This window comes from Lytechinus pictus, chromosome 2 (genome assembly GCF_037042905.1).
Source record: "Lytechinus pictus isolate F3 Inbred chromosome 2, Lp3.0, whole genome shotgun sequence".
Lineage (NCBI taxonomy): Eukaryota > Metazoa > Echinodermata > Echinoidea > Temnopleuroida > Toxopneustidae > Lytechinus > Lytechinus pictus.
This window is the reverse complement of record NC_087246.1, coordinates 62750428-62772571: the sequence shown is the minus strand read 5'-3', so window position 1 is coordinate 62772571 and position 22144 is coordinate 62750428. Positions and strand designations below refer to the sequence as shown.

Sequence of the window (22144 nt, the reverse complement as noted above, 5' to 3'; positions counted from 1 at the left end):
GCAAAATGATTTGCACACAAAATTTAGCTTGCTAACTTAACTTAAAGGAGAATGAAACTCTTGGAGCAAGTTAGCTTTTGTGAAAGCAGAAAAATCAAAGAATAAGATCAACAAAACTTTGAGTAAAATAGGACTAGCAATAAAAGAGTTATGAGCATTTGAATGTCGAGATCACTAATGCTATGGAGATCCTCCCATCGGCAATGCGACCAAGATCTGTGATGTCACACACGTACAACTCTCCCATTTGGACACTGAAAATATACCCCAAAACATATCTTTTTGCTCATTCTAATCATATGACAAACGATTCATCAATGATATAATGTTGTGAAACCTCTGTACTTGTCATCTCATAAAGAGAACACCTCACCTTGTTTATAGACTCTATAAAAGTGAGAATATACGTGAAATAAGTACTAAAGTAATGAGGGAGTTGTACGTGTGTGATATCACAGATCTTGGTCGCATTGCCGATGGGAGGATCTACATGGCACTAGTGATCTCAATATTCAAATGCTCATAACTTTCTTATTATTCATTCAATCTTCCTCAAACTTTCAACAATATGTTTCTTTGATTTTTCTCTTTGATATGGATTCAGCTGGTTTCAAGGGTTTCATTCTCCTTTAAGTTATATACAGATATACGCCACATTTAACATCTTCCTATCCTGCAATACCTGCATAATTAGACCCCCCACACGTTGTTTGGCATTGGGCTTGGGTCCACTCGAACTCCAAAAGCCAACGCCACCGCCGCGCCGCCTTTTTTTGGCCGGTCGGGCCGCAGAGCCAGAGCGGCGGTCATGATCATGCTCATATCATGGCGCGCTGGCGGAAGAGATGGCCGATTGAGCAATTATATTAAGTCCACCATTCCACCAACCATAACTAACTGCGTCTGCGATTGTTCACAATTTTCATTCACGCAGTACTGTACACACACTTGCACTTCAATACAATAATAATAATATATCAGTCAGTTCCCTAAACTTTATGGGGGAGAAGAGAACAAAATCGTAGATCTAATTGTAAAAATATGACCGGTTTTACAAGACTATTTTGATCACATTCGGTATAATATAAGCTGCTGACCGAAAACTACTTGCATGTCGAATTAGAAAGAAATACACCAATTTAAATGAACAAATTAACTCTTTTAAGATACAAAACTAATAAAAATATCTATTTCTAAATATGTTAAACTCAAAATAGAGTTGACCCTTACCTAATTTACTCGGCCGGCCAGTCCAAATAAGCTCAAAATAACTCAAAAGCTAAATTCCAGCTCCGGATTCTAGCACTGTTCGCACCACACAAAGACGATAAATGAGACAGACATTTTCATGCGTTGCCAATTTGATTTTCATTTATGCATTTTTCTATAGAGATATACTGTTACTAATAATTTTTTGTTTGCTTATTTATCAATTTGTTTTTCAATTATTCATCTAGGGGGTGGGTGCGCGAAGCTTTTGGTGTTTCCTAAATTAAAATGGAAAAGAGCCGTCTCTCTTGTCTCTAGTACCTATATCAGCTCCATAGAGATGTATATACATCTCTATGATCAGCTCCAATTCAGTTGACTATCTTGTTTTAAATATACCGAGTTTTTTACCTGACTGCTAAGAAAGCACGAATGCCTGTGAGCAAGCAACCAGGGGACCAACAGCTTAAGGTCCTCTCCGAGGGACCTGGTAATGAGGATAAATGCCTTACCAAAGGGCACTAGCGCACCACTTGGGAATCGAACCCGGGTCACCGGAATCCGAAACCCCCGCTTTACCGACTGAGCTATCGCGCCTCCTCAATCATGAACCTTGTTTTCAAAAGTGATTGTGAACGCACAAAAAAGGAATACAATGGAGGAAACTAAAATGATAATAACCCGCGCGAAGCGCGGAAGCTAAAGCGTTTTATCAATTTTTTTGCCATGAAAAGGGTCCCGAGAAAAGGGTATTCTCAAAGATATATTGAATACTTCACTTGGAAAGATCAGATTTGATTACAAACAATTTACCGACAGTGCGTATCTTTAACTCCCAAAACAGAGGAGAAGAAGTGTATATGCCGGGAGGAACATATTCCTCCCCGCGCAGAGCAATAAAACTCTGAAATTTCAAAGGGCGGACGTTTCATCAAATGCAGATATCTCTAATACCCCATCGGCTCTAATTCAATTGATTTTCTAAGATTATTGAACTTCATTACAAGGAAAATTGTGCCCAAAAATTGAAACTTCTGTAATTTATTGAAATTATATGAAAAAGCTGCCTAATTTATTTGAATTATCCTGAAGCGCTTCATTTTGAATTATAAAGAAACTTAAGTGTCATTCAAAATTTTAAACTGAGGGCGCAAAACAGGACAGGAGATGAATGTGCAGGGAAATGACTTAAGTTTAATATAATTTGATAAAAAATATTGTACTTTTTTATTTAATACGACACTAATTTTATACCTTCCAATTTTTAAATTAGGAACCTGTTTGCCCCAAAATTATGGTTGTTTAGTTATGAGCTGAAAAGCGGGAGAAGTTGACTTTATGGAGGTGACGGCAGAAATTGATATAAAGATTTTACCACCCGGAACCGACCCAACCAGAAGTTGCGCGATAAATAAAAAAGAGATAACTCCATATACTTCGGCCTAACCTTATACTTGCTCTAATGTTTACATTTGAACTTTAACTGGCTTGAAACACATATAGCTGAGGTGGAAAAACAGAAAAAGAAGGTTAGAGAAAGGGTGGGGAAACAATGGAGAACTTCAATATTGTCATTTAACCACGCGCAGCGCGGAAGCAAAATTCATATATAAATTTAGAGCAAGAGTGAAGGAGTTTCTCTTTTGAGAGAATAAAAAAAAAAAAAACCACAAAGCTACCTTTCTTCCCTTTCCTCCCTTCCCTTTTCCTTTTCTCCTCTCTTTTTTCCCTTCTTTTTTTTTCTTTTTGGGGACGTTTATTTGGGGGGGGGCGACCGCCCCCACCGCCCCCCTGGCTACGCGCCTGGTAGTAGTAGTAGTAGTAGTAGTAGTAGTAGTAGTAGTAAGAGTAGTATATTCTATTAGTGATAAAAATTAATGCTTCTTCACTTGCTACTACTACTATACTACTACTACTACTCAATAGTAATGGTATTATTATTACTATTATTATTATTATTATCATTTTCATCATTATCATCATTATTATCATTATTATTATTATTATCATTATTATTATCATCATCATCATTATTATTATTATATCTTATTATTATTACAATTATTATTGTTTTTTGTTGTTGTTGTTATTATTATTATTATTATTATCATTATTATTATCATTAATATTATCATCATTATTATCATTTGTTATTATCATTATTATTATCATCATCATCATCATTATCATTATTATATCCTTACATTATATGGCGAGTTCCAAAAATGAAAGTCTCAACATGACAGATATAGTTGGGAGAAACATTTTTTGTTACCAATGTATATAGAGTATTTTGGAGAGAAAATGATAAATGCACTGCAGGAGTAATTGTGTCCTGGAAGCAATTTTTTCTGATTTTTTTTTTTTTTTTTTTAAAGTTATGTATATACGCCCATTTTTACGAAAATTCGTTATTCCGAACACACTTACGCAAATTGCATACAAGACGTTCCTTAGTCGTAAAATATGAAAGGGGCTTTGTTAATCCTAACATAATTATGTGGTATCACTGCATGCAAAATAAATAGTTTGCTATCAGTACGTGATAGATCTGGAGGTGTCAAGATATTTCGATATATAGTGTGGCAAGACGAAAATGTTACTATTTTTTTACCCAAGTAAATTTTATCTACTCTTCTTTCTTCTCTATTTCTTTTTCTCCCTCTTTCCTTTGGCCTCATTCTGTGTTTTCTTTTTGTTTATACCAATTAGAGCGGTCGATCGCCCCCATGTCCGCGAATGTGCACCGCCCTTGTGGAAATTAACATTCCTGTTCGAAACATCGATGCTATTTGTGTGTTGAACAAAAGGTGGTTGATTGGAATAATTACCCTTTTTTTTTTCAACTGTCATAAAATGTTTGAAGAAAAATTGATTTCTTTCAGTGGCGGCCCGCCCTAAGAAATGCTGGATCCGCCACTTGATCGTTATTCAGAAGGTGGTTCGGTGAAAGTCTGAAAATGAAAATAAGGTTTCTTAAAGGGATGGTCCGAAATAAGGTTCGTTACTCGATCAAAAGAATCGATAGTCAGAAATGAAAAACGAATCGGTAATTTTCGTATTAAAGAGATGGTCCGGGCTGAAAGTATGTATAGCTTAATACATAGAGTAGAATTCACTGGGCAAAATGCAGAAAATTTCATCAAAATCGGATAACAAATAATAAAGTTATTAAAGTTTAAAATTTAGCAATATTTTGTGAAAACAGTCGTCATGAATATTCATTAGGTGGGCTGATGATGTCACATCTCCACTTTCCGTTTTCTTTTGTTAATACATAAAATTATATTATTTTCATTATTTCATACTTGTGTGAATAATATGTCTCCCTTATAATGAAATAAGTTGCAGCAATAAATATCTAATGCACTAAATCAGTTGTCAATCCAATTTTTCTAATTCTTGGAGGAAAAAATTTGAATAAACTTAATTTCATATAATAAAATACAAAAGAACAAGTGGAGATGTGACATCATCAGCCCACCTAATATGAATATTCATGACGAATGTTTTCACAACATATTGCTAAACTTTAAAATTCAATAACTTTGTAATTAATTTGTTATCCGATTTTGATTAAATTTTCGGCATTTTGCTCATTGAATACTACTCTATTTATTAAAGGGGAATCCAGCCTTGGCCATAGAATGTTGTGTTGGGAAGGAGAAAAATAAATTAAACAGAATGGCGAAAGTTTGAAAGAAATCGGACAAGCAATAAGAAAGTTATAGCTGCTTTAAAATTGAGATCACTAATAGTATGTAGATTTCAAATTGGCAACTGGGTAAGTAAATTATGACAAGGGGCAAGGACAACTTTCCCATAGGCCATGTACTTTATTATCAGGGATTTGTGGTTTTCTCCTAAGTACCCATTCCCCTGTGGCTGTAATTCTAAATATAATCCAGGTAGTATATTGTTTTATGTCCTCATGAAAGAAAAATATACTTTGAAATAAAACTTTTGGGAAAAATGACATTTTAGCCATAATATGTATTGGAGTACATGGAAGAGTAGTCCTTGCCTTACATCACTATGACATCCCATATGCGGCCAATTTGAAGTCTCCATGGGTATAGTGATTACCAATATTTACAACTTTTAAAAATTCATAACTTTCTTGTTCTTTGTCCAATATTGTTCAAACTTTCACCTATCAACTTGTCTGATTTTTCTTTTTCTTATAAAAACAAGTTTTTATTTGGATTGGATTCCCCTTTAAGCTATACATACTTTCAGCCCGGACTATCCCTTTAATACGAAAATTACCGATCGATTCGTTTTTCATTTCTGACTATCGAATCTTCCGATCGAGTAACGAACCTTATTTCGTTTTCGAATTAACGAACTTTTCGGAATAAAAACATTCGGAAATTAACCTTTGGAATTAACAATGAACCTTTGGAATGAGAAATATTTAGAATAACGAGGTGAATAACCAATTATAAGGAGAGAGAGGGGATGGGGGGGGCAGGACGAGGAAGAATGAAAGGACCGAGCTGACGTGATTAGGTGGGGGTAGGCCTATATAATGTCACCTAGCTATGTTGATTTGTCTGATGCCATGATCACGTGGAGCGGCATTCTTTTCGTTTCGTCACCTAGTGACCCGAATGTAGGCCTATGCAATACAATTCACTGGAGCTATAAATAGGCTTTACGCATTTGACATTTTTTTGTGAAGTTATATGCACAGGGGCCGCGGAACGGTTTTCAAAGTGGGGGGCTGACCATGCAAAAAAAATCACAATCATATAGTAATTTTTACGTGTTTGTACATGGTTTTCGAAATTTAGCAATAATTTGTGAAGTTATATGCACAAGTGCATATCATCATGACCATGCACCCTTGCAACCATCTTATTTATTGTGATTCATTTGATTATTTGTATACAAAATTATTTGTTCATTAATTTAAATATTTATTTTATTGTCTAGATTTCAGTGAAAAATGTTGCAAAAACCAATAAATGAAATGAAATAAAATTTGTCAATCATTATTTTTAATTCTTGAAGGAAAAATTTGGAATTAAAATAACTTCATATTATAAAATACAAAGAACAAGACAGTGGGGATATGACACAGTCTGTCCATTGAATATTCATGAAGACAAAATAATGCAAATCTTAAAAATGTCATAACTTTTCAGATTTTGATAAAATTTTCAGTGTTTTGTTTTCTGATTTATATTAATCTGTTTGAATCATACTATTTTCAGCCAGGACTACCCCTTTAAAATGGTTCGTTAAAACAAATAACTCCTACTTCTCTGGTTGAAAGTTACATCATAAAACAATACACTGGGATAAGAAGTAGGGGAATCCCCCGGGGAATCCTATCCTAACAGCTAACTTTGGGGAGGAGGCGTTGGTCTTTACAATGAATATAACCCATGCAGCAAGAAAAGGGAATAATGAGTTACTAATAACATTCAACACCGTTAAAAAATGATAATGATATTTCCCATATTTTTTACGATTTCATCAATTTCAATAGGTATTTTTGAAGATCTATTCATCTATCCATCTATCTTTTTACAAGCTTTATACTGTCAGTAACGTCCAGGAATACTTTTTTTGGCGATGAAGGTATATATTCTTATAAACCAGTTCGACACGTCCAATGGATGTGCACCCTAGCTCTCACCCATTCTTTGAGATTCAGGACAAAGAGGGATGAAATTTTGGGATGAAATTTCAAAAAGTCGGCATGAGAAGGGGGATCAGAGGATCATACGAGGTATTACAAAAAAAGAAGAATGCATTTCATCATTATCATGTGATGAGTGATTACGTCAGGTGGATTCCATGTTGAAACTGCATACTTAACTTGTAACATAATGCCTCACGTGATGATCGATAAAACAAGGGGGCGTGGCTAAGTAATATTCCAGCTGACCTTATTTCCAGCTAAAATTATATCTCTATAATCCGCATGCTACGTACCTAATTTTTTTAGAACTGTTGATGTTTTCTTTTATTTATTTTTTAATATTATAATATAAGTTTGCCTAATTTTCGTTATTTTCATTAATTTTAATTTCTTGATAAGACGTTTATAACATCCACTATTATGATAGAGAAGCCTGAATTTAGGCTAATAATCCGCACTCACGTGAGTACCGTTCATTATTTGTAAACAACGTCGTTGACGAACCTGAGCTGAGCTATTTTTGTCTTGGACTGGCTTGACGAAAAAGGTCTGATGAAAAATCGCTGATCAGGCATATAAAGTAAGATGTTTCATGGATAAAACTTGAGGGGGCTTAAACATCTGATTAATTGCACCGTTTGATAGACTTCTTGCTGTTACATTCCACGACTTTTTGCATTAGCAGCCAGCAGCGCAGGTACCGGTACGTAAATTGAACCAAGTCAGCAAACCACGGCACAGGCCAGGCCCAGCCAGGGGCAGGGAGCTCCGCCGCGAAGCTAATTTTGGACCGGCGTGGACGTGGTTATTGTCAGTTTCGTCTAACTTACTAATCATTTCATCTGCCATCAGTTCGTCCACTATCCACATTGTCTAATAGCCAATTCGCCTAATAGTACCAACCAGTTGTTGGTCCAATATAGCCATTTCATAAATTCAGTGGACAGGTGGACTGTGTCGACTGTCATGACTTAGTCTAGTCTTGAGGACGCAATGATGATGACTTTTAAAATAATGATGAAGAAGTCTAGATCTATGCTAATTGTGCAAAATGAATTGGATATTAGAACAACTGGTTATGAGAAGAAATGGTCATAGATGAAAGGTTATTAGAAAAGAGGCCATGGCATGTATGATGTAGTGAGTCACTGAGTGGACGAGTTGGCAGTAGACGAATGGGCAATTCACCGTTATGTCACCCTTTGTACGCTCGCGCTCTCTAGTATTATCTGTACTAGTAACAAGTAGTAGTATGGCCATGGGACTGCTGCAGCTGCGTAAAAGCCGAACAAGTCGTTTTTAATGAATCACACATTTTGACCTACTTTGGGTTGATCTGTATGGACAGAAATAGATCTAGGCCTAACCATCTTTGTCTTGGCCAGGGATTTATTGAAAATTTCCAGAAATTTGAATACTGACTCTGTGCAGCAGCAGCCAGAAAGAATGTTGATAGGGTCTTAGACTTAGAGTTAGAGAGAGTTGTTATTTTAGTTTTGGCTGGCATGGATCCAAGAAAATTTGTAAAAATGGTTTCATTTGAGAGCAGGGACTCTCTTTTTTCCATTGTCAATTTTTTTATCCACGGGTGTTTCTTATATAGTTGAAATTATGACATTAATGCCATGCTATGAATTCCTATACATAGGCCAAGGACTGTCTGGATGCAGTAAACCGCGCTGCAGTGCTGGTACGCTGATCATCTTGAAGCAGCACTAGACCGATTAATCAGTCTATTTTGGTCAGGGATATCATGGATATGATCCGCTGAGACTCGGTATGGAGGACTGGAAAATGTTGAAGAACTCTACTTCTTCTTCCATGTAGTCCAGTCCACCTTTGGTGTATATAATCGTACACAGCGGATATATCAGTCTAGTGTCACTTTAATACTCTGGAAGAAGACGACATCTTGTCACCGTTTCTGCACCATTTTGGCACAGCTCAGTCACAACTGTGTCATGGTTTGATTTATTTTGTCTGACTGGTACTCAAACTCTTATTGTTAATGTTATATGATTAAATTACAGGTACAAACCAGAATGCTAAGACTGATTGTCATTGCCGCTGTGCTGGTATCATCAGCTAGTGCTGCATGTAAATGTGGTCCTGCTCAATACGTGGGAGGCCTTGGTAAGTCTCCTTCAGACTTTAGCATATTTATGTTGTGATATAGACCAAAAATATCAGTCTATTTTGGCCAAGAGACTTCGCTAACTTCATGGCATTCTTCCCCCCAGGAGGACAACTAAAACAAAATCAGGAAATGTAAAAAAAAATCTTCTCTGAAAAAATAAATTTTTCAGTCTAGTTGCGATACGGATAAAATATATAAAGTACATGTGCAAAATGAGCAGCTAACAATACTGTTATTGAAATAGGTCAAAGAGTCCCTATCTGTTGCTGTTAGGTTATTGAAGATTTTCGGAGTACTAATAGGCTATTCCCAGTACTCCTTAAATTTTTCTGAATCTGATAGTTGGACCTATTTGACGTGGAAATGTAGGAAGTTCACATTTTTCTGTCACATCATTGTACTATGAATGCAAATGACAAGAAGGAAACCCCTGTGGTGAAAAGTAATTGAAGATTCCAATTGTGCTCTTGGGATCAACTGACTTCAAATCACTTTCTAATTTATCTCAAATGTTAAGGTTGTTTGTGGCTAAGTAATATTTTGTGGATTGCTAATTAATACATACTTAGTTTGTATATCACAATTTTGAATGCCAGCTGATTCAGTATACTGTATATGAACTACATTTTGAAGAACAAACCCATAAGAATTGTTGGCGAAGTAAAATGTTAGTTTTCACTCTCATCAATTATATAATCATACATGATAGTATGATACACATAAAAAATTTAGGGCAAGCTGGTCTGTTAAAGAGATGGAGGCTTAACTGCAGAATACCCCGACACTGCTCACTACCCAATCGTTGGTCAGCCAACACAACGATGTCAAGACCTATAGCTATATACTAATTCAATGGTATATAGCCTAGATATATCCATACTATTATATACGTACATGCATTACTGGTACTACTACTACTACTATACTACGTACGTACGTACGTATGACGGTACGTACGAGCAATGCATCCAGGCCATACGTAATGACCTTTGCCCTTTGACTACTACTAGAGCTATAATTAAACATCGTTGGGTGCGCTGCTAGCCAACGACCCACGTTGTGACGGTACGGACGGTGCAATATAATATTCAAAACATCGCTAGCCAACGACCAACGATGTGACGGTGCCATGTAACATTTAAAACATCGTTGGCTAACCAACGACCCACGATGTGAAGGTGCAATAGTACAAGATTAATACACTCTTTTAAATTACCTACTACTACTAGCTATTGCTATACATCGTTGGGTGCGCCGCTAGCCAACGACCAACGATGTGACCGTGCAATGCAACATTCAAAACATCGTTGGCAAGCGTTTCAAAGTATGGTTTCACAAAACAGTTTAATATATGCATATCCTGGTTAGTGAGGTGATCGATGTCATTCACTCTCTATTTCTTTTGTATTTTTTATACATGAAATATTTTGATTTTTTCTTCATTAAAATATGAAATAAAGTTTTAATTCCCATTGAAGGAATTCAATGGGAATTGAATTCAATGGGAATTGAATTCAATTAGGGTTAGGGTTAGGGTTAGGGTTAGGGTTAGGGTTAGGGTTTAGGGTTAGGGTTAGGGTTAGGGTTAGGGTTAGGGTTAGGGTTAGGGTTAGGGTTAGGGTTAGGGTTAGGGTTTAGGGTTAGGGTTTAGGGTTAGGGTCAGGGTCAGGGTTAGGGTTAGGGGTTAGGGTTAGGGTTAGGGTTAGGGTTAGGGTTAGGGTTAGGGTTAGGGTTTAGGGTTAGGGTTAGGGTTTAGGGTTTAGGGTTAGGGTTAGGGTTAGGGTTAGGGTTAGGGTTAGGGTTAGGGTTAGGGTTATATTCACATCGTTGGCATCGCCGGCAATGTTGGCCTCTACAACAGGCATATTCACATCGTTGGCATCGCCGGCAATGTTGGCCTATGTAAGATACATTCACATCGTTGGCACTGTTGGCATCTACTACAGGCACCAACACATCGTTGGCATCGCGGGCGCTGTTGGTATATACATACTAAACATACATTCACATCGTTGGCATCGCCGGCAAAGTTGGCCTATACTTACTAAAGATACATTCACATCGTTGGCATCGCCGGCAATGTTGGCCTCTACTACAGGCATATTCACATCGTTGGCATCGCCGGCAATGTTGGCCTCTACTACAGGCATATTCACATCGTTGGCATCGCCGGCAATGTTGGCCTATGTAAGATACATTCACATCGTTGGCACTGTTGGCATCTACTACAGGCACCAACACATCGTTGGCATCGCGGGCGCTGTTGGTATATACATACTAAACATACGTTCACATCGTTGGCATCGCCGGCAAAGTTGGCCTATACTTACTAAATATACATTCACATCGTTGGCATCGATGGCAAGGTTGGCCTGTACTACAGACACCAACACATCGTTGGCATCCTGGCCGGCGCTGTTGGCCTATACGTACTAAAGATACATTTACATTGTTGGCATCGTTGGCACTGTTGGCATCTACTACAGGCACCAACACATCGTTGGCATCGCGGGCGCTGTTGGCCTATACATACAAAAGATACATTCACATCGTTGGCATCGCGGGCAAGGTTGGCCTATACTACAGACACCAACACATCGTTGGCATCCTGGCCGGCGCTGTTGGCCTATACGTACTAAAGATACATTTACATTGTTGGCATCGTTGGCACTGTTGGCATCTACTACAGGCACCAACACATCGTTGGCATCACGGGCGCTCTTGGCCTATACCTACTAAAGATACATTCACATCGTTGGCATCGAGGGCAATGTTAGCCTGTACTCTACAGTACAGACACCAACACATCGTTGGCATCGCGGGCAATGTTGGTCTACATAGGAAACTACAGATATGATCGCATCGTTGGCATCGCGGGCACTGTTGGCATGTACTACAGACACCAACACATCGTTGCCATGGCGGGCAATGTTGGTTTACATAGGCAACTACAGATATGATCGCATCGTTGGCATCGAAGGCAATGTTGGCCTGTACTACAGACACCAACACATCGTTGGCATCGCGGGCAATGTTGGTCTACACATACTACGGAAATATACACATCGTTGGCATCGCGGACACTGTTGGTCTACATACTACAGAACACAGATATAGATCGTTGGCATCGAGGGCAGTGTTGGCCTGTACCGACTACAGACACCAACACACCGCTACCATCGCGGACTGTGTTGGCCTACACGTACTACGAAAATATACACATCGTTGGCATCGCGGACACTGTTGGTCTACATACTAATCGCGCGCGCTCGCATCGTTAGCGTTACAGTGCAGTCTGAACACTTAGAATCTATTCAAAAAATACTTGTAAGTTGTAAATCATTCAATTATTTATTATAGCTGATTTTCTGATTTGATAGCTTAAGTACATCGTTGTGCGTTGGCTCTCCAACGATAAGGTAACGCAGTGTCCGGGTATTCTGCAGTTGTTCCGAGATGGAACACTTATGCATACTAAGTTATGAGAACTTTGCCATTTTCATGATATTTGACATATTACTGAGAATTGCCTTGTCCTTTGGGTTGAAAGTTGTGAAGTTGCCTATTGTGACACTTTATATAGCACTGAAAGGAATTGGCGGATTGTGAGTTTTTGTTCTCTTTTTACTAGATTCCCATCATTGATTAAAGTGACAGTTAAGTGATATATGTATGTAGAAAAGTAATTGGGGGAGTTATACAAGTGTGGTATCACATATGTAGGTCATATTTCCAATTGGAAAAATTTCCATAACATTAGTGATCTGAACATTCAAATGATTATAACTTTCTTATTATTCGTTAGATTTTTCTAAAAATTTCATTGATTTGCTTCTTTCATTTTTCTGTTTTAAAACAGGATAAATAGTTCCCTGGGTCTTCATTCTGAGTGGGTGTGCTAATACACCCAGGCCATAGTATTTGAGTATCATGAGCCAGATCTAGATCTACAATTAAATGATTACAGCTAACATTGATTTTAAAGACTTTCTCACAAATTCATTGTTTGGTGTGACTTCAGGTATTTATGGTTGTTTATTGTGGAAACAGACCCCTGATTTTTATTGAGTCTCTTTATTTTCTTCATTGACAGGGAGTGTTGTCGGTGAATCAACACAGCCTCCTCTTGGACTGAACGTTGCTGAGGTTGGTGCATGGGACTTTGTGAACCGTAGGTTCGGATTTAAGGTTGATCTGGTTTATTCCAATGGCACTGCAGTCAGCTACAGGATGATCCAGAACTATACAGAGGTATGGGGATGCCACCATACAACCCTACTGGAAAGACCACAATGTTCCACAGTGTGTTCACAGTGTGGAACACAATGTGAAATCACCTTTACGCCATTAAATTTGAGCAACAGTGTGAATCACACATTCACGTAGTCAACCATGTGAAAACGCTGTGAATTTTCACACTGTCAAGGTGTCCACATTGTAAAAATAATCTTCACTCTGTTGACTTTGAGCATTTTAACAGTGTGAATAATATTTTCACAAAGCCCACTATGTGAACACACTGTGAATCTGTGTTCTTTCCAGAAGGGAAGATCTAGGCCAATATCACTTTTCAAATATAAGATGCTTCAATATGTTCAAGTACTGGTAGATTTTATAACATTAGATTCAATCATAAAATTGGTTGTTTGGTTTTTGCATTGATTTTATGCTTTAATAATGTTGGGAGTCAATAATTCTGTGCCTATTTTCACTTTCAAGAACAAAAAGGAATAAAACCCCCAAAACTTGATAGTAATAAGTATTAAAAGCCCACATGTCAAAAATCTTTTGTATTGGAAAATTAATGAAAGCTTGTTTTACCACGTCACATACAATAAACTGTCGTTCAGGATCTCATGATTTCCTTTTGATTTGCTTTGTATACTAGGGTGCTCAGTGGATTTTCATAGATGAGTACAAGTTCTGTGAGAAGCAAAAGGCAGCATTACCAGAGCCTTCAAATTGCATTCCAGGTAAGATAAGCCATATCTCTCAAGGGTGGCACTCTCACTGCATTGGTGTTGTGTATTCTAAAAATCCATCATTTGTATATATTTCCACATGCTTGTTGTGTTTGTTTTACTCCCCAAACTAGTATACACTCTATAAAACATGCCTGTCTTATCTTATTAGTATCAATGTATATTCTAGATGTTTTTTTTTCTCTCTACCAGAAACTGCGACCTCCTTTGGTAAACTGTACATTGGAGGCTTTAGTGGATCTAGTGAGACATTAGAAGTGGAGACCTGGGTTAATACAATCAGTGAAGGCACTCTGATGGGGTCTGGTAGTTTGTCAGTGAGGACCAAGGACTGTTTCCCTGTAGGTGCTCAATTCATGGGCACCAGTACTGAGATGGGACAAACAAGTGAGTCTGGAAATCATGACAGATATTTATGTTCTCTATTTGGGTGTGACTTAACCTTAAATAGACAAGGATATGTTGATATCTTGAAAGACTTGGGGAGCTGATTTAGCCAACCCCACTCTTAAAGATCTCAGCTGTTGACTGCATGATCTCAATGGAACTCTGAATGCACATAGTGTCTGTGATGTTTCTCTAAGATGGAGATTTTTTTTCTTCAAAATTGTTTTTTTGTTCCCTAAATTATGCCAAATTATGCATGAAATCAAATTTTTACTCCCAGTCACAAAATGATTCTTTAAAATTAAAATTGGCAAATTTTCTGTCTAAATACTCTTATTTTTCAATCCTGGTTTATTATAGCTGTTTTGCCTTAATACATTGGTGAGATTTTTACAACAAAAGGCATAAAACAAATTGAAATTGAATCTGTACCTGAAATCATATTTTTTGAGCAATTTTTGGTCTGCCATGCAAAGGACCAAACCTAAACATGCGCAAATTTGGAACCATAATTGTCACGAAATTGGTCTTCGAAAGATGCTCAATAATAAAAAGAATGATATACAACATTGCAGTGATAGATTCGGGCATGTAAGACTTATTGCAAAAGCAATCAATCAGCCCCATTATTTTTAGGGTTAATCCCTAGTCTGGATATATGATTGAACTATGGGTAGCTATAAAAATGTGGAAAAATTTCAATTTTTGGTCAGGTGGCAGGACATTTGGCACCCAAACTTTAAAAGCCTTCTGGGATTGATAAGAACAATAGTACCCTTTCCCACTGGAGCATGAAGAAAAAGTGCAGAGACCCGCTTAAAAAACGTCAGAAAATTTATACATGATGGAATGAATCATTGCAATATGAAGTCCCAAACTGTGAGGTTGATCCTTTTCCTGACATATGAAATGAGCAATAATTCAATTGTTTTTTTTTCTTCAATTTATCAATTTACGCAAGTGCTCCGGAGTATGTTTAAAGACCAATATACTCTAAATAGTTCTTGGTTTTACCTAGAAAAGTATCATACTTATCAAACAAAAGTACCAAAATCACCATCACCAACACCACCAACACCACCACCCAGAGAATAAAATTGCACAGAATAAATCACATTTAAACTCACTATTTATAAGCAATATCCGATGTATTTTTGTTGTTGTTGACAGCTTCGGTAATTATGTCCTCTGGTTGGTATAACATGACAGAAGGTATCCCCCATCCTGAAGATTGGTTTACCCTTCCCAGCTACTGCAACTCACAGGTAAGAAAGACAATGGGACAGGTCGAAGGTCAATATGTAAATGAGAGAGCTGATGATGTCACACTGTATTAAAAAAAAAACTTTATATGATACATAGAAGTTTTCAATTTTTGTAAAGACGGCAATAAGGAAGTTCTTTATTGATTCACAATGGGTTGCAGTAATGGAATTACTGATGTTCACAGAGAAATTAAACCAAGTTTTTATTATGAATAAGAAAAATACAAAATTTCATATCTCCCATAATGAAATGCAAAAGAAATACAGAATGAGTTTTGTTATTGGTTCCCTTATTTCCTTACTGCATCTGTTGAACACATTACTCATTTGTGAAAATAAGCCAAACTGAAAATTTATTACTTTCTTTTATTATTTTTTTTTTTTAATGAAATTTATAGCATTGTCCTTGTTTGATTTTTAGCTATTCATTCAAATTCATGTTTATGTGGGGTGGTCTTAACCTTAAAAAAAATTTCGGCTAATAAACAATTATCAGATAAGTATCAGTTTCCAAATCAATCTCTCCTTTTGTGAAATGTTGAATTCTTCCTTGCTTGTAATAATAATCCAAGTTGAGTATGAATTAATTTCTTTGTTCAATTTCTTACAGGAATCGAATGCAGTAAAGTTCCATCCTATGCATAAGCTGAATTTCAAGAGGTTCTTCTAAGTATTGTCCTGTTGCAAAGGAATCCAGATCAGATGTATTTTACATAGGGAATTTGATATTTGAAAAATTTACATTTTTTTATTACCAATTCGTGATTTGTAAATTATACAAAATAATGAATACACTATAGGATAAATATTGACTCACATGGTCCTTGTAAAGTGTAATGATGTTCTCTTTATCATGGAGGCTTGCACCAATCAGAGTGGAAGAAATTTTATTTCTATTTTGTGCATTTAAATAATACATGCTCACCATCATGCATTACTAGTATCATGTTAGTAAACCATTCTTTCAAGACTTGCATAATAGCACTGGTGGTAAATGAGAATTTGAAAAAATAAAGAATTATCTGATTTTTATCTCACTAAAAGATGAAGCCAGCACTGGGAAGAATGAAGATCAATTAGTAGAGTTTAAGAGTGGGATCCAGGGAAGACTAGTGTTCAATTGAGGTTTGTATTAACTTAGAAAGAGAAATGCAGTGATTAATACATGATGTTGAGTATACTTTGGGCAACCAATCTCTTGGAATGACATGAAGGATTGGTGTCCCAATACAGCCACAATTTTTGCCCATGTGTTTTAAAATGCACAAATTATTCCCTCTCCGTTCTAATTGTCAACAGTACTGTGTGTAGATGCAATGGAAGCTATAGCTTTTGAATAGTTGATTAAATAATTTTGAAGATATTGTTATCTTGATTCTTAAGATAAATTTTGAAATATTCAATCATCTAAGCAATAGAAAATCAGTTGATATAATTATATATACATGTAACTTTTTAATGTGATAAAATCATTTATATGAAACCAATTGTCTCCCTATGATTGAAGATATCTGTATATAATGATGAGTGTACAAAATAATTTGTGATGTTCTTTGAGTCAAAGCTTTAATTATTGTGCATTTTATTTAAAAATAATTATATTACTTAACATTTCATGAGTCAGTAATAACTAAAGTGTATCAGTTTTAACTTTTCTTGAAATCCTCAGCTGGCCGAGTCATATAAATTGCTAGTAAATATAAATGAACAAAAATAACAGTGATAATAATACATCTAATGATATGATTATTATGAAATGATGAAATTGTTAGTCGTGAAAAAGGGGAGTGCCTCGTGGAGAGTGACTGCAATCAGGATTGTCCCAATAGAAAAATGTAATACAAAATCATATTTCATAATTACATTTGATAGTATATAACTGATAGTTATCAGATAAAGAGAGTGTATAAATATTGATTATAGACAATTGTTGGCTGTTCAGATGAGTAATTTCCTGCTTTTATTGTATTGTATCCTCAAGTATTCTCATTGTGTGCCTTTCCCTGTCTATCATATTAAAGTAAAATCATTACTGATTTGTCTTCAAACTTACTCCTTTGGCTTTTGTTTAGTTTGTTTTAATGTTGATTTTTATTGTTGGCCCGTAATTTATTTTTTTTAAAGTCAAACAGTCAGCCTTAGAAAAGGATGGATACATGACAAGAATCTGAATTGATTAATAAAAATCACTAAATTTTACAAAATACCAATTAAAGGTAAAATGTTTCAATCATTTATAACCAACAGGTGTAGGCTATATATCCCCCTTAAAACATATTTTCAGTCATGTTTTCATATATCACAAAGAAAGATGAACAGGGCTAAAGAGAAAGAGTGTGACCAGTAGTGGGGGGGGGGGCAGAGGGGCACATGCTGCCCCCATTTGACTAACTGTGCCTCTTGTGCCCCCTCCCTATTTGAAGTGAGGGTGAAAGTTTTCAGAGAGAATACTCAATTTGCCTGTCAATTCTTGTCTTGTCTGCATAGATAGTTTTTTTTTTATAGAGGAATTAGTTCAGCATATAGGGGGCCTATTGTGCAACTAGATGATGTTCTTAATATTGTGTTCAGGACCGTTTGCTATTTATTTCGGAGCATAAACATGCATGAATGAGGAACTCTATATGAATAATCAGCTACAGTTACAATTTGAAGTATATGAAGATATCAATGAAGATTCAGAAAACAGGAGATGATGAATATAATATTTTCGAAGTACAGTATAAGAATAAAATTCTGAAGTTGAATTAATGTTGGATGGAAGTCTAAGTCTTGAAGATGTCAGTCAGTCTGGATGAGTGTGGGTCTAGTAGATCTCTCTCTAATCAACAAGTCTTATGTATATATATCATTAGTTTGGGGGCGTAACAATTTAAGGTGGGAGTAATCTAAAGTTGCTCTGATTGGTTTACAGGCTACTGTCTATCAAACTTTCTCTGATTATAAGGGGTGTATTCATTGAGGGATGGTCTTTTATGGTCAGGGCCATTAAAATGGTAATGGGGTTTTGGGAGTTCTAACGTTAAGCCCGGGGGGGGGGGGGGGCACTTACATGGGACGTTAATGGGATGGTCCGGGCTGAAAGTATGTATAGCTTAATAGAGTAGAATTCACTGATAACATAACAAAGTTATTGAATTTTAAAGGTAAGCAGTATTTTGTGAAAACAGTCATCATGAATATTCATTTGGTGGGCTGATGATGTCACATCTCCACTTGTTCTTTTGTATTTTATTATATGAAATTAGGTTTATTCAAATTTTTTCCTCCAAGAACTAGAAAAATTGGATTGACAATTGATTTAGTGCATTGGATTTTAATTGCTGCAACTTATTTCATTATAAGGGAGACATATTATTCACACAAGTATGAAATAATGAAAAAAATATGATTTTATGTAATAACATAAGAAAACGGAAAGTGGAGATGTGACATCATCAGCCCCCCTAATGAATATTTGTCATCTACTCAGGGGCCCGGTGCATAAAAATTTTGCCAAACTTTTTTTTGCCAAAGAAAAACTTTGGCGAACGCCATAGTTTCAAATTCGGTCAAAATTTCATGGCAAAAAAGTCTGGCAAACTTTTTTCAAGTTGCCAGAGTTTTTTAAGATTAAATAACCTCGAACGAGGATGCGCCGATATCAGCTGCTAATACGGTATATCGCGATATGATCGGTACCGTATACCGACCAGAACTCGAACACCTGGCTCAACTGCCAGCGGCTGCGTCAGTGCGCCTTTCATTGCCAGCGCAAACGCTTATCGGGGAATGACAATACGCAACGGGGCTACTGCCGGGTAGGCCACGATCGTGCCTTTGCAAACATGCGCGATAAGCATCGAAAACGATAATTAAACTTTGCAAAAACTAGTCTTTTTACTTCACAATTTGAGTAGCGGTTGATCTTATTCACGATTTTCTACGGGGTGCCCGTAATCAGTATTTTTACGGAAATTTCACCTTTTTTAATAAAATTGGAAGAAGTTGACCAAAAAATATACAATATTCCGAAAGTGCTTCTTACGTCGGCTCGGTGTTCGTCAGGGCATCTCGTAATTACGGATAATTTTCGTTTCAGAAGGGGAAAAAGATGACACCAACATGACAATTTTTTCATGCCAGAACTCGAACACCCCGATTTATTGATATTTGCACTTCAACACGTAATTAATTAATGGTAGACTAGTCTTTATCAAGCATTAATTATGATCTCTTTTCTTTTGATATCAATTTGTTTTCTTTTATTTTTTGACCAAATGCTTTTTTCTTGTGTGTTAATTTGCCCATTATAATACACATATTTTATTATTTATTTAGTCTTTTTTTTTGGGGGGGGGTGGCAAATACTAAGGATTTAAAATGACCTTACATTTTGGGTGAACCCCCCCTTTTTTTTGCTTGTAAAATTTTTCTGTTAAAATAACATTACATTTTGGGTGATAACACTTTTTTTTTGCTTGCCATTTTTTTTTAAATAACCTTACATTATACTTTTGGTGATGACCTTTTTTTTTGGGGGGGGGGTTGTTAATTTTTTTTTTGGGGGGGGGTTAAAAAGGCCTTACATTTTGGGTGATAACCTTTTTTTTTCTTTGCTTGTCATTTTTTTAATGACCTTACATTATATTTTGGGGGATTTTTTTTTTTTGGGGGGGGTTGTTAATTTTTGGGGGGTTAAAAAGACCTAACATTTTGGGTGATAACTTTTTTTTTGGGGGGGGGGGTCAGGTCCCCCTACCTTTGGGGACAGATTTACGCCCATGTCAAATCTTTCTGTTAAAAGTACCTTACATTTTGAGTGATCTTTTTTTTTTTGCTTGCCATTTTTTTTAAATGACCTTACATTATACTTTTGGTGATAACCTTTTTTTTTTTGGGGGGGGGGGTTGTTAAATTTTTTGTTGGGGGGGGGGTTAAAAAGACCTTACATTTTGGGTGATAACCTTTTTTTTCTTTGCTTGTCATTTTTTTAAATGACCTTACATTATATTTTGGGTGATTTTTTTTTGGGGGGGTTGTTAATTTTTGGGGGGTTAAAAAGACCTTACATTTTGGGTGATAACCTTTTTTTTTTGGGGGGGGGGTCAGGTCCCCCTACCTTTGGGGACAGATTTACGCCCGTGGGAGGGTTTCCTTTTTATTATAATTTTTCAACCGTTTCCTTTTATTTATTTTTGTATAGATCGGGTGATTTTTTATCCTTCATATACAGACCTTTTTGGTCAGAATACCCCTATTTTTCATTTTTAATATTTCTTTATCGGGCGATTCTCCCTAATATTAAATTATTTTGATCCAATATCTAATTTTGGTCATATATCGAGAACCACCCCACGGATCCTTGAGACCTTGACTATGATTGATATATAATTTCATCTACATGTTGCTATTGTTGTCATCATTATCATTGTGACATTACTTTTGTCATTACTTTATATTAAAATTATAATCATTATCTCGAACATTCTTACCTTTTTCTGTGATGGTATGGCCAGGACCGAATCCATTTTTTTCTTTCTCTACATTCTAGGCTGGGTATTTTGCTCACTGTGGGCATGCAGGCTATGTATGAACAGTATATCCAATATGCAACGGCAGCACCAAGATTTTGACTAGGAGGCAAGTGGGGGGGGGGGGGGGTTGGTTTCAAAGATATATTTGGGGCCAAGTTTGGCAAAAGCACATTACAATTTACTAAACACGTTTTTCCAGGTTTATTTATTTTAAATTATCAGGGGACAACTGGGGAATGCCCCATAATGCCACCCCCCCCCCCTTGCAACCACTTTTAATTTGTATGCCATGGACAATGCCCTATTTTGATGGAATGAAGATTTTAATATTAACTATTTCTAAAAATTACAGGACTAATAACTCAACTAATACATGTTCTCTTAAGCTCCTTTTCTTATTTCCCTTTTTTTCCTCATTTTATCCCTTTATTCTATCAGGGGGTAATTGTTATTTTCACAGCCACGACTCATTGAACCCCCCCCCCCCCCCCCCCGTTGTATACTTTCCTGCACTTTTATAACATGATATTCTCTCTTTCTCTCCTATACTATAGAGGTGGATTTATTGTCATATTTACAAGAAGATCTGTAGGCCTACCAAGTCCATAAAGATGTCTTCTGTGGATAGGCTATACCTAGCCATCAATGTTCTCTGCGGTTATACATATACTTTGAAATGTAGAAAAAGATGCTTTTACTGTTAATATGGAAAGTTTATTTGTTTTTAATGAACAGTTTCACAGTGATCATATGATTAATAATGCTTTCACTGTTTCACAACTGAGACTGATTGAAAGATGAACGCAAAAGATTTTGAATTGAAAAAGACTACATCATTCATACTCATTGTGCTTTTTATTGCATAGTATATAAGCGATACAATTATGATTTTGATTTTGCTAATCCATAAATGATTGGTCTCAAAATAAATATGTTTCATTTATGATTACAGCATTTCATCATTGTAGAAATATTTATTCTGCTTAATTAATAAG

General features: G+C 36.2%; 1 protein-coding gene across 4 annotated transcripts; it reads left to right on the top strand.

Moving 5' to 3' along the window:
- The first annotated feature begins 7085 nt into the window (after positions 1–7085).
- On the top strand, positions 7086–17685 carry LOC129269945 (development-specific protein LVN1.2-like). Of its 4 annotated transcripts, none has more exons than XM_064095364.1 (7): positions 7086–7442; positions 8893–8995; positions 13093–13250; positions 13888–13972; positions 14174–14368; positions 15539–15633; positions 16244–17685. In XM_064095364.1, the coding sequence occupies exons 2-7, from the start codon at positions 8905–8907 to the stop codon at positions 16301–16303; spliced, it is 684 nt and encodes a 227-aa protein (XP_063951434.1). In that variant the 5' UTR covers positions 7086–7442; positions 8893–8904; the 3' UTR covers positions 16304–17685. The 4 variants fall into 4 exon arrangements, with proteins under 4 accessions (XP_063951434.1, XP_063951432.1, XP_054763365.2 ...); XM_064095362.1 differs by having other exon boundaries at positions 7323–7565; XM_054907390.2 differs by having other exon boundaries at positions 7334–7559.
- Positions 17686–22144: the final 4459 nt, after the last annotated feature.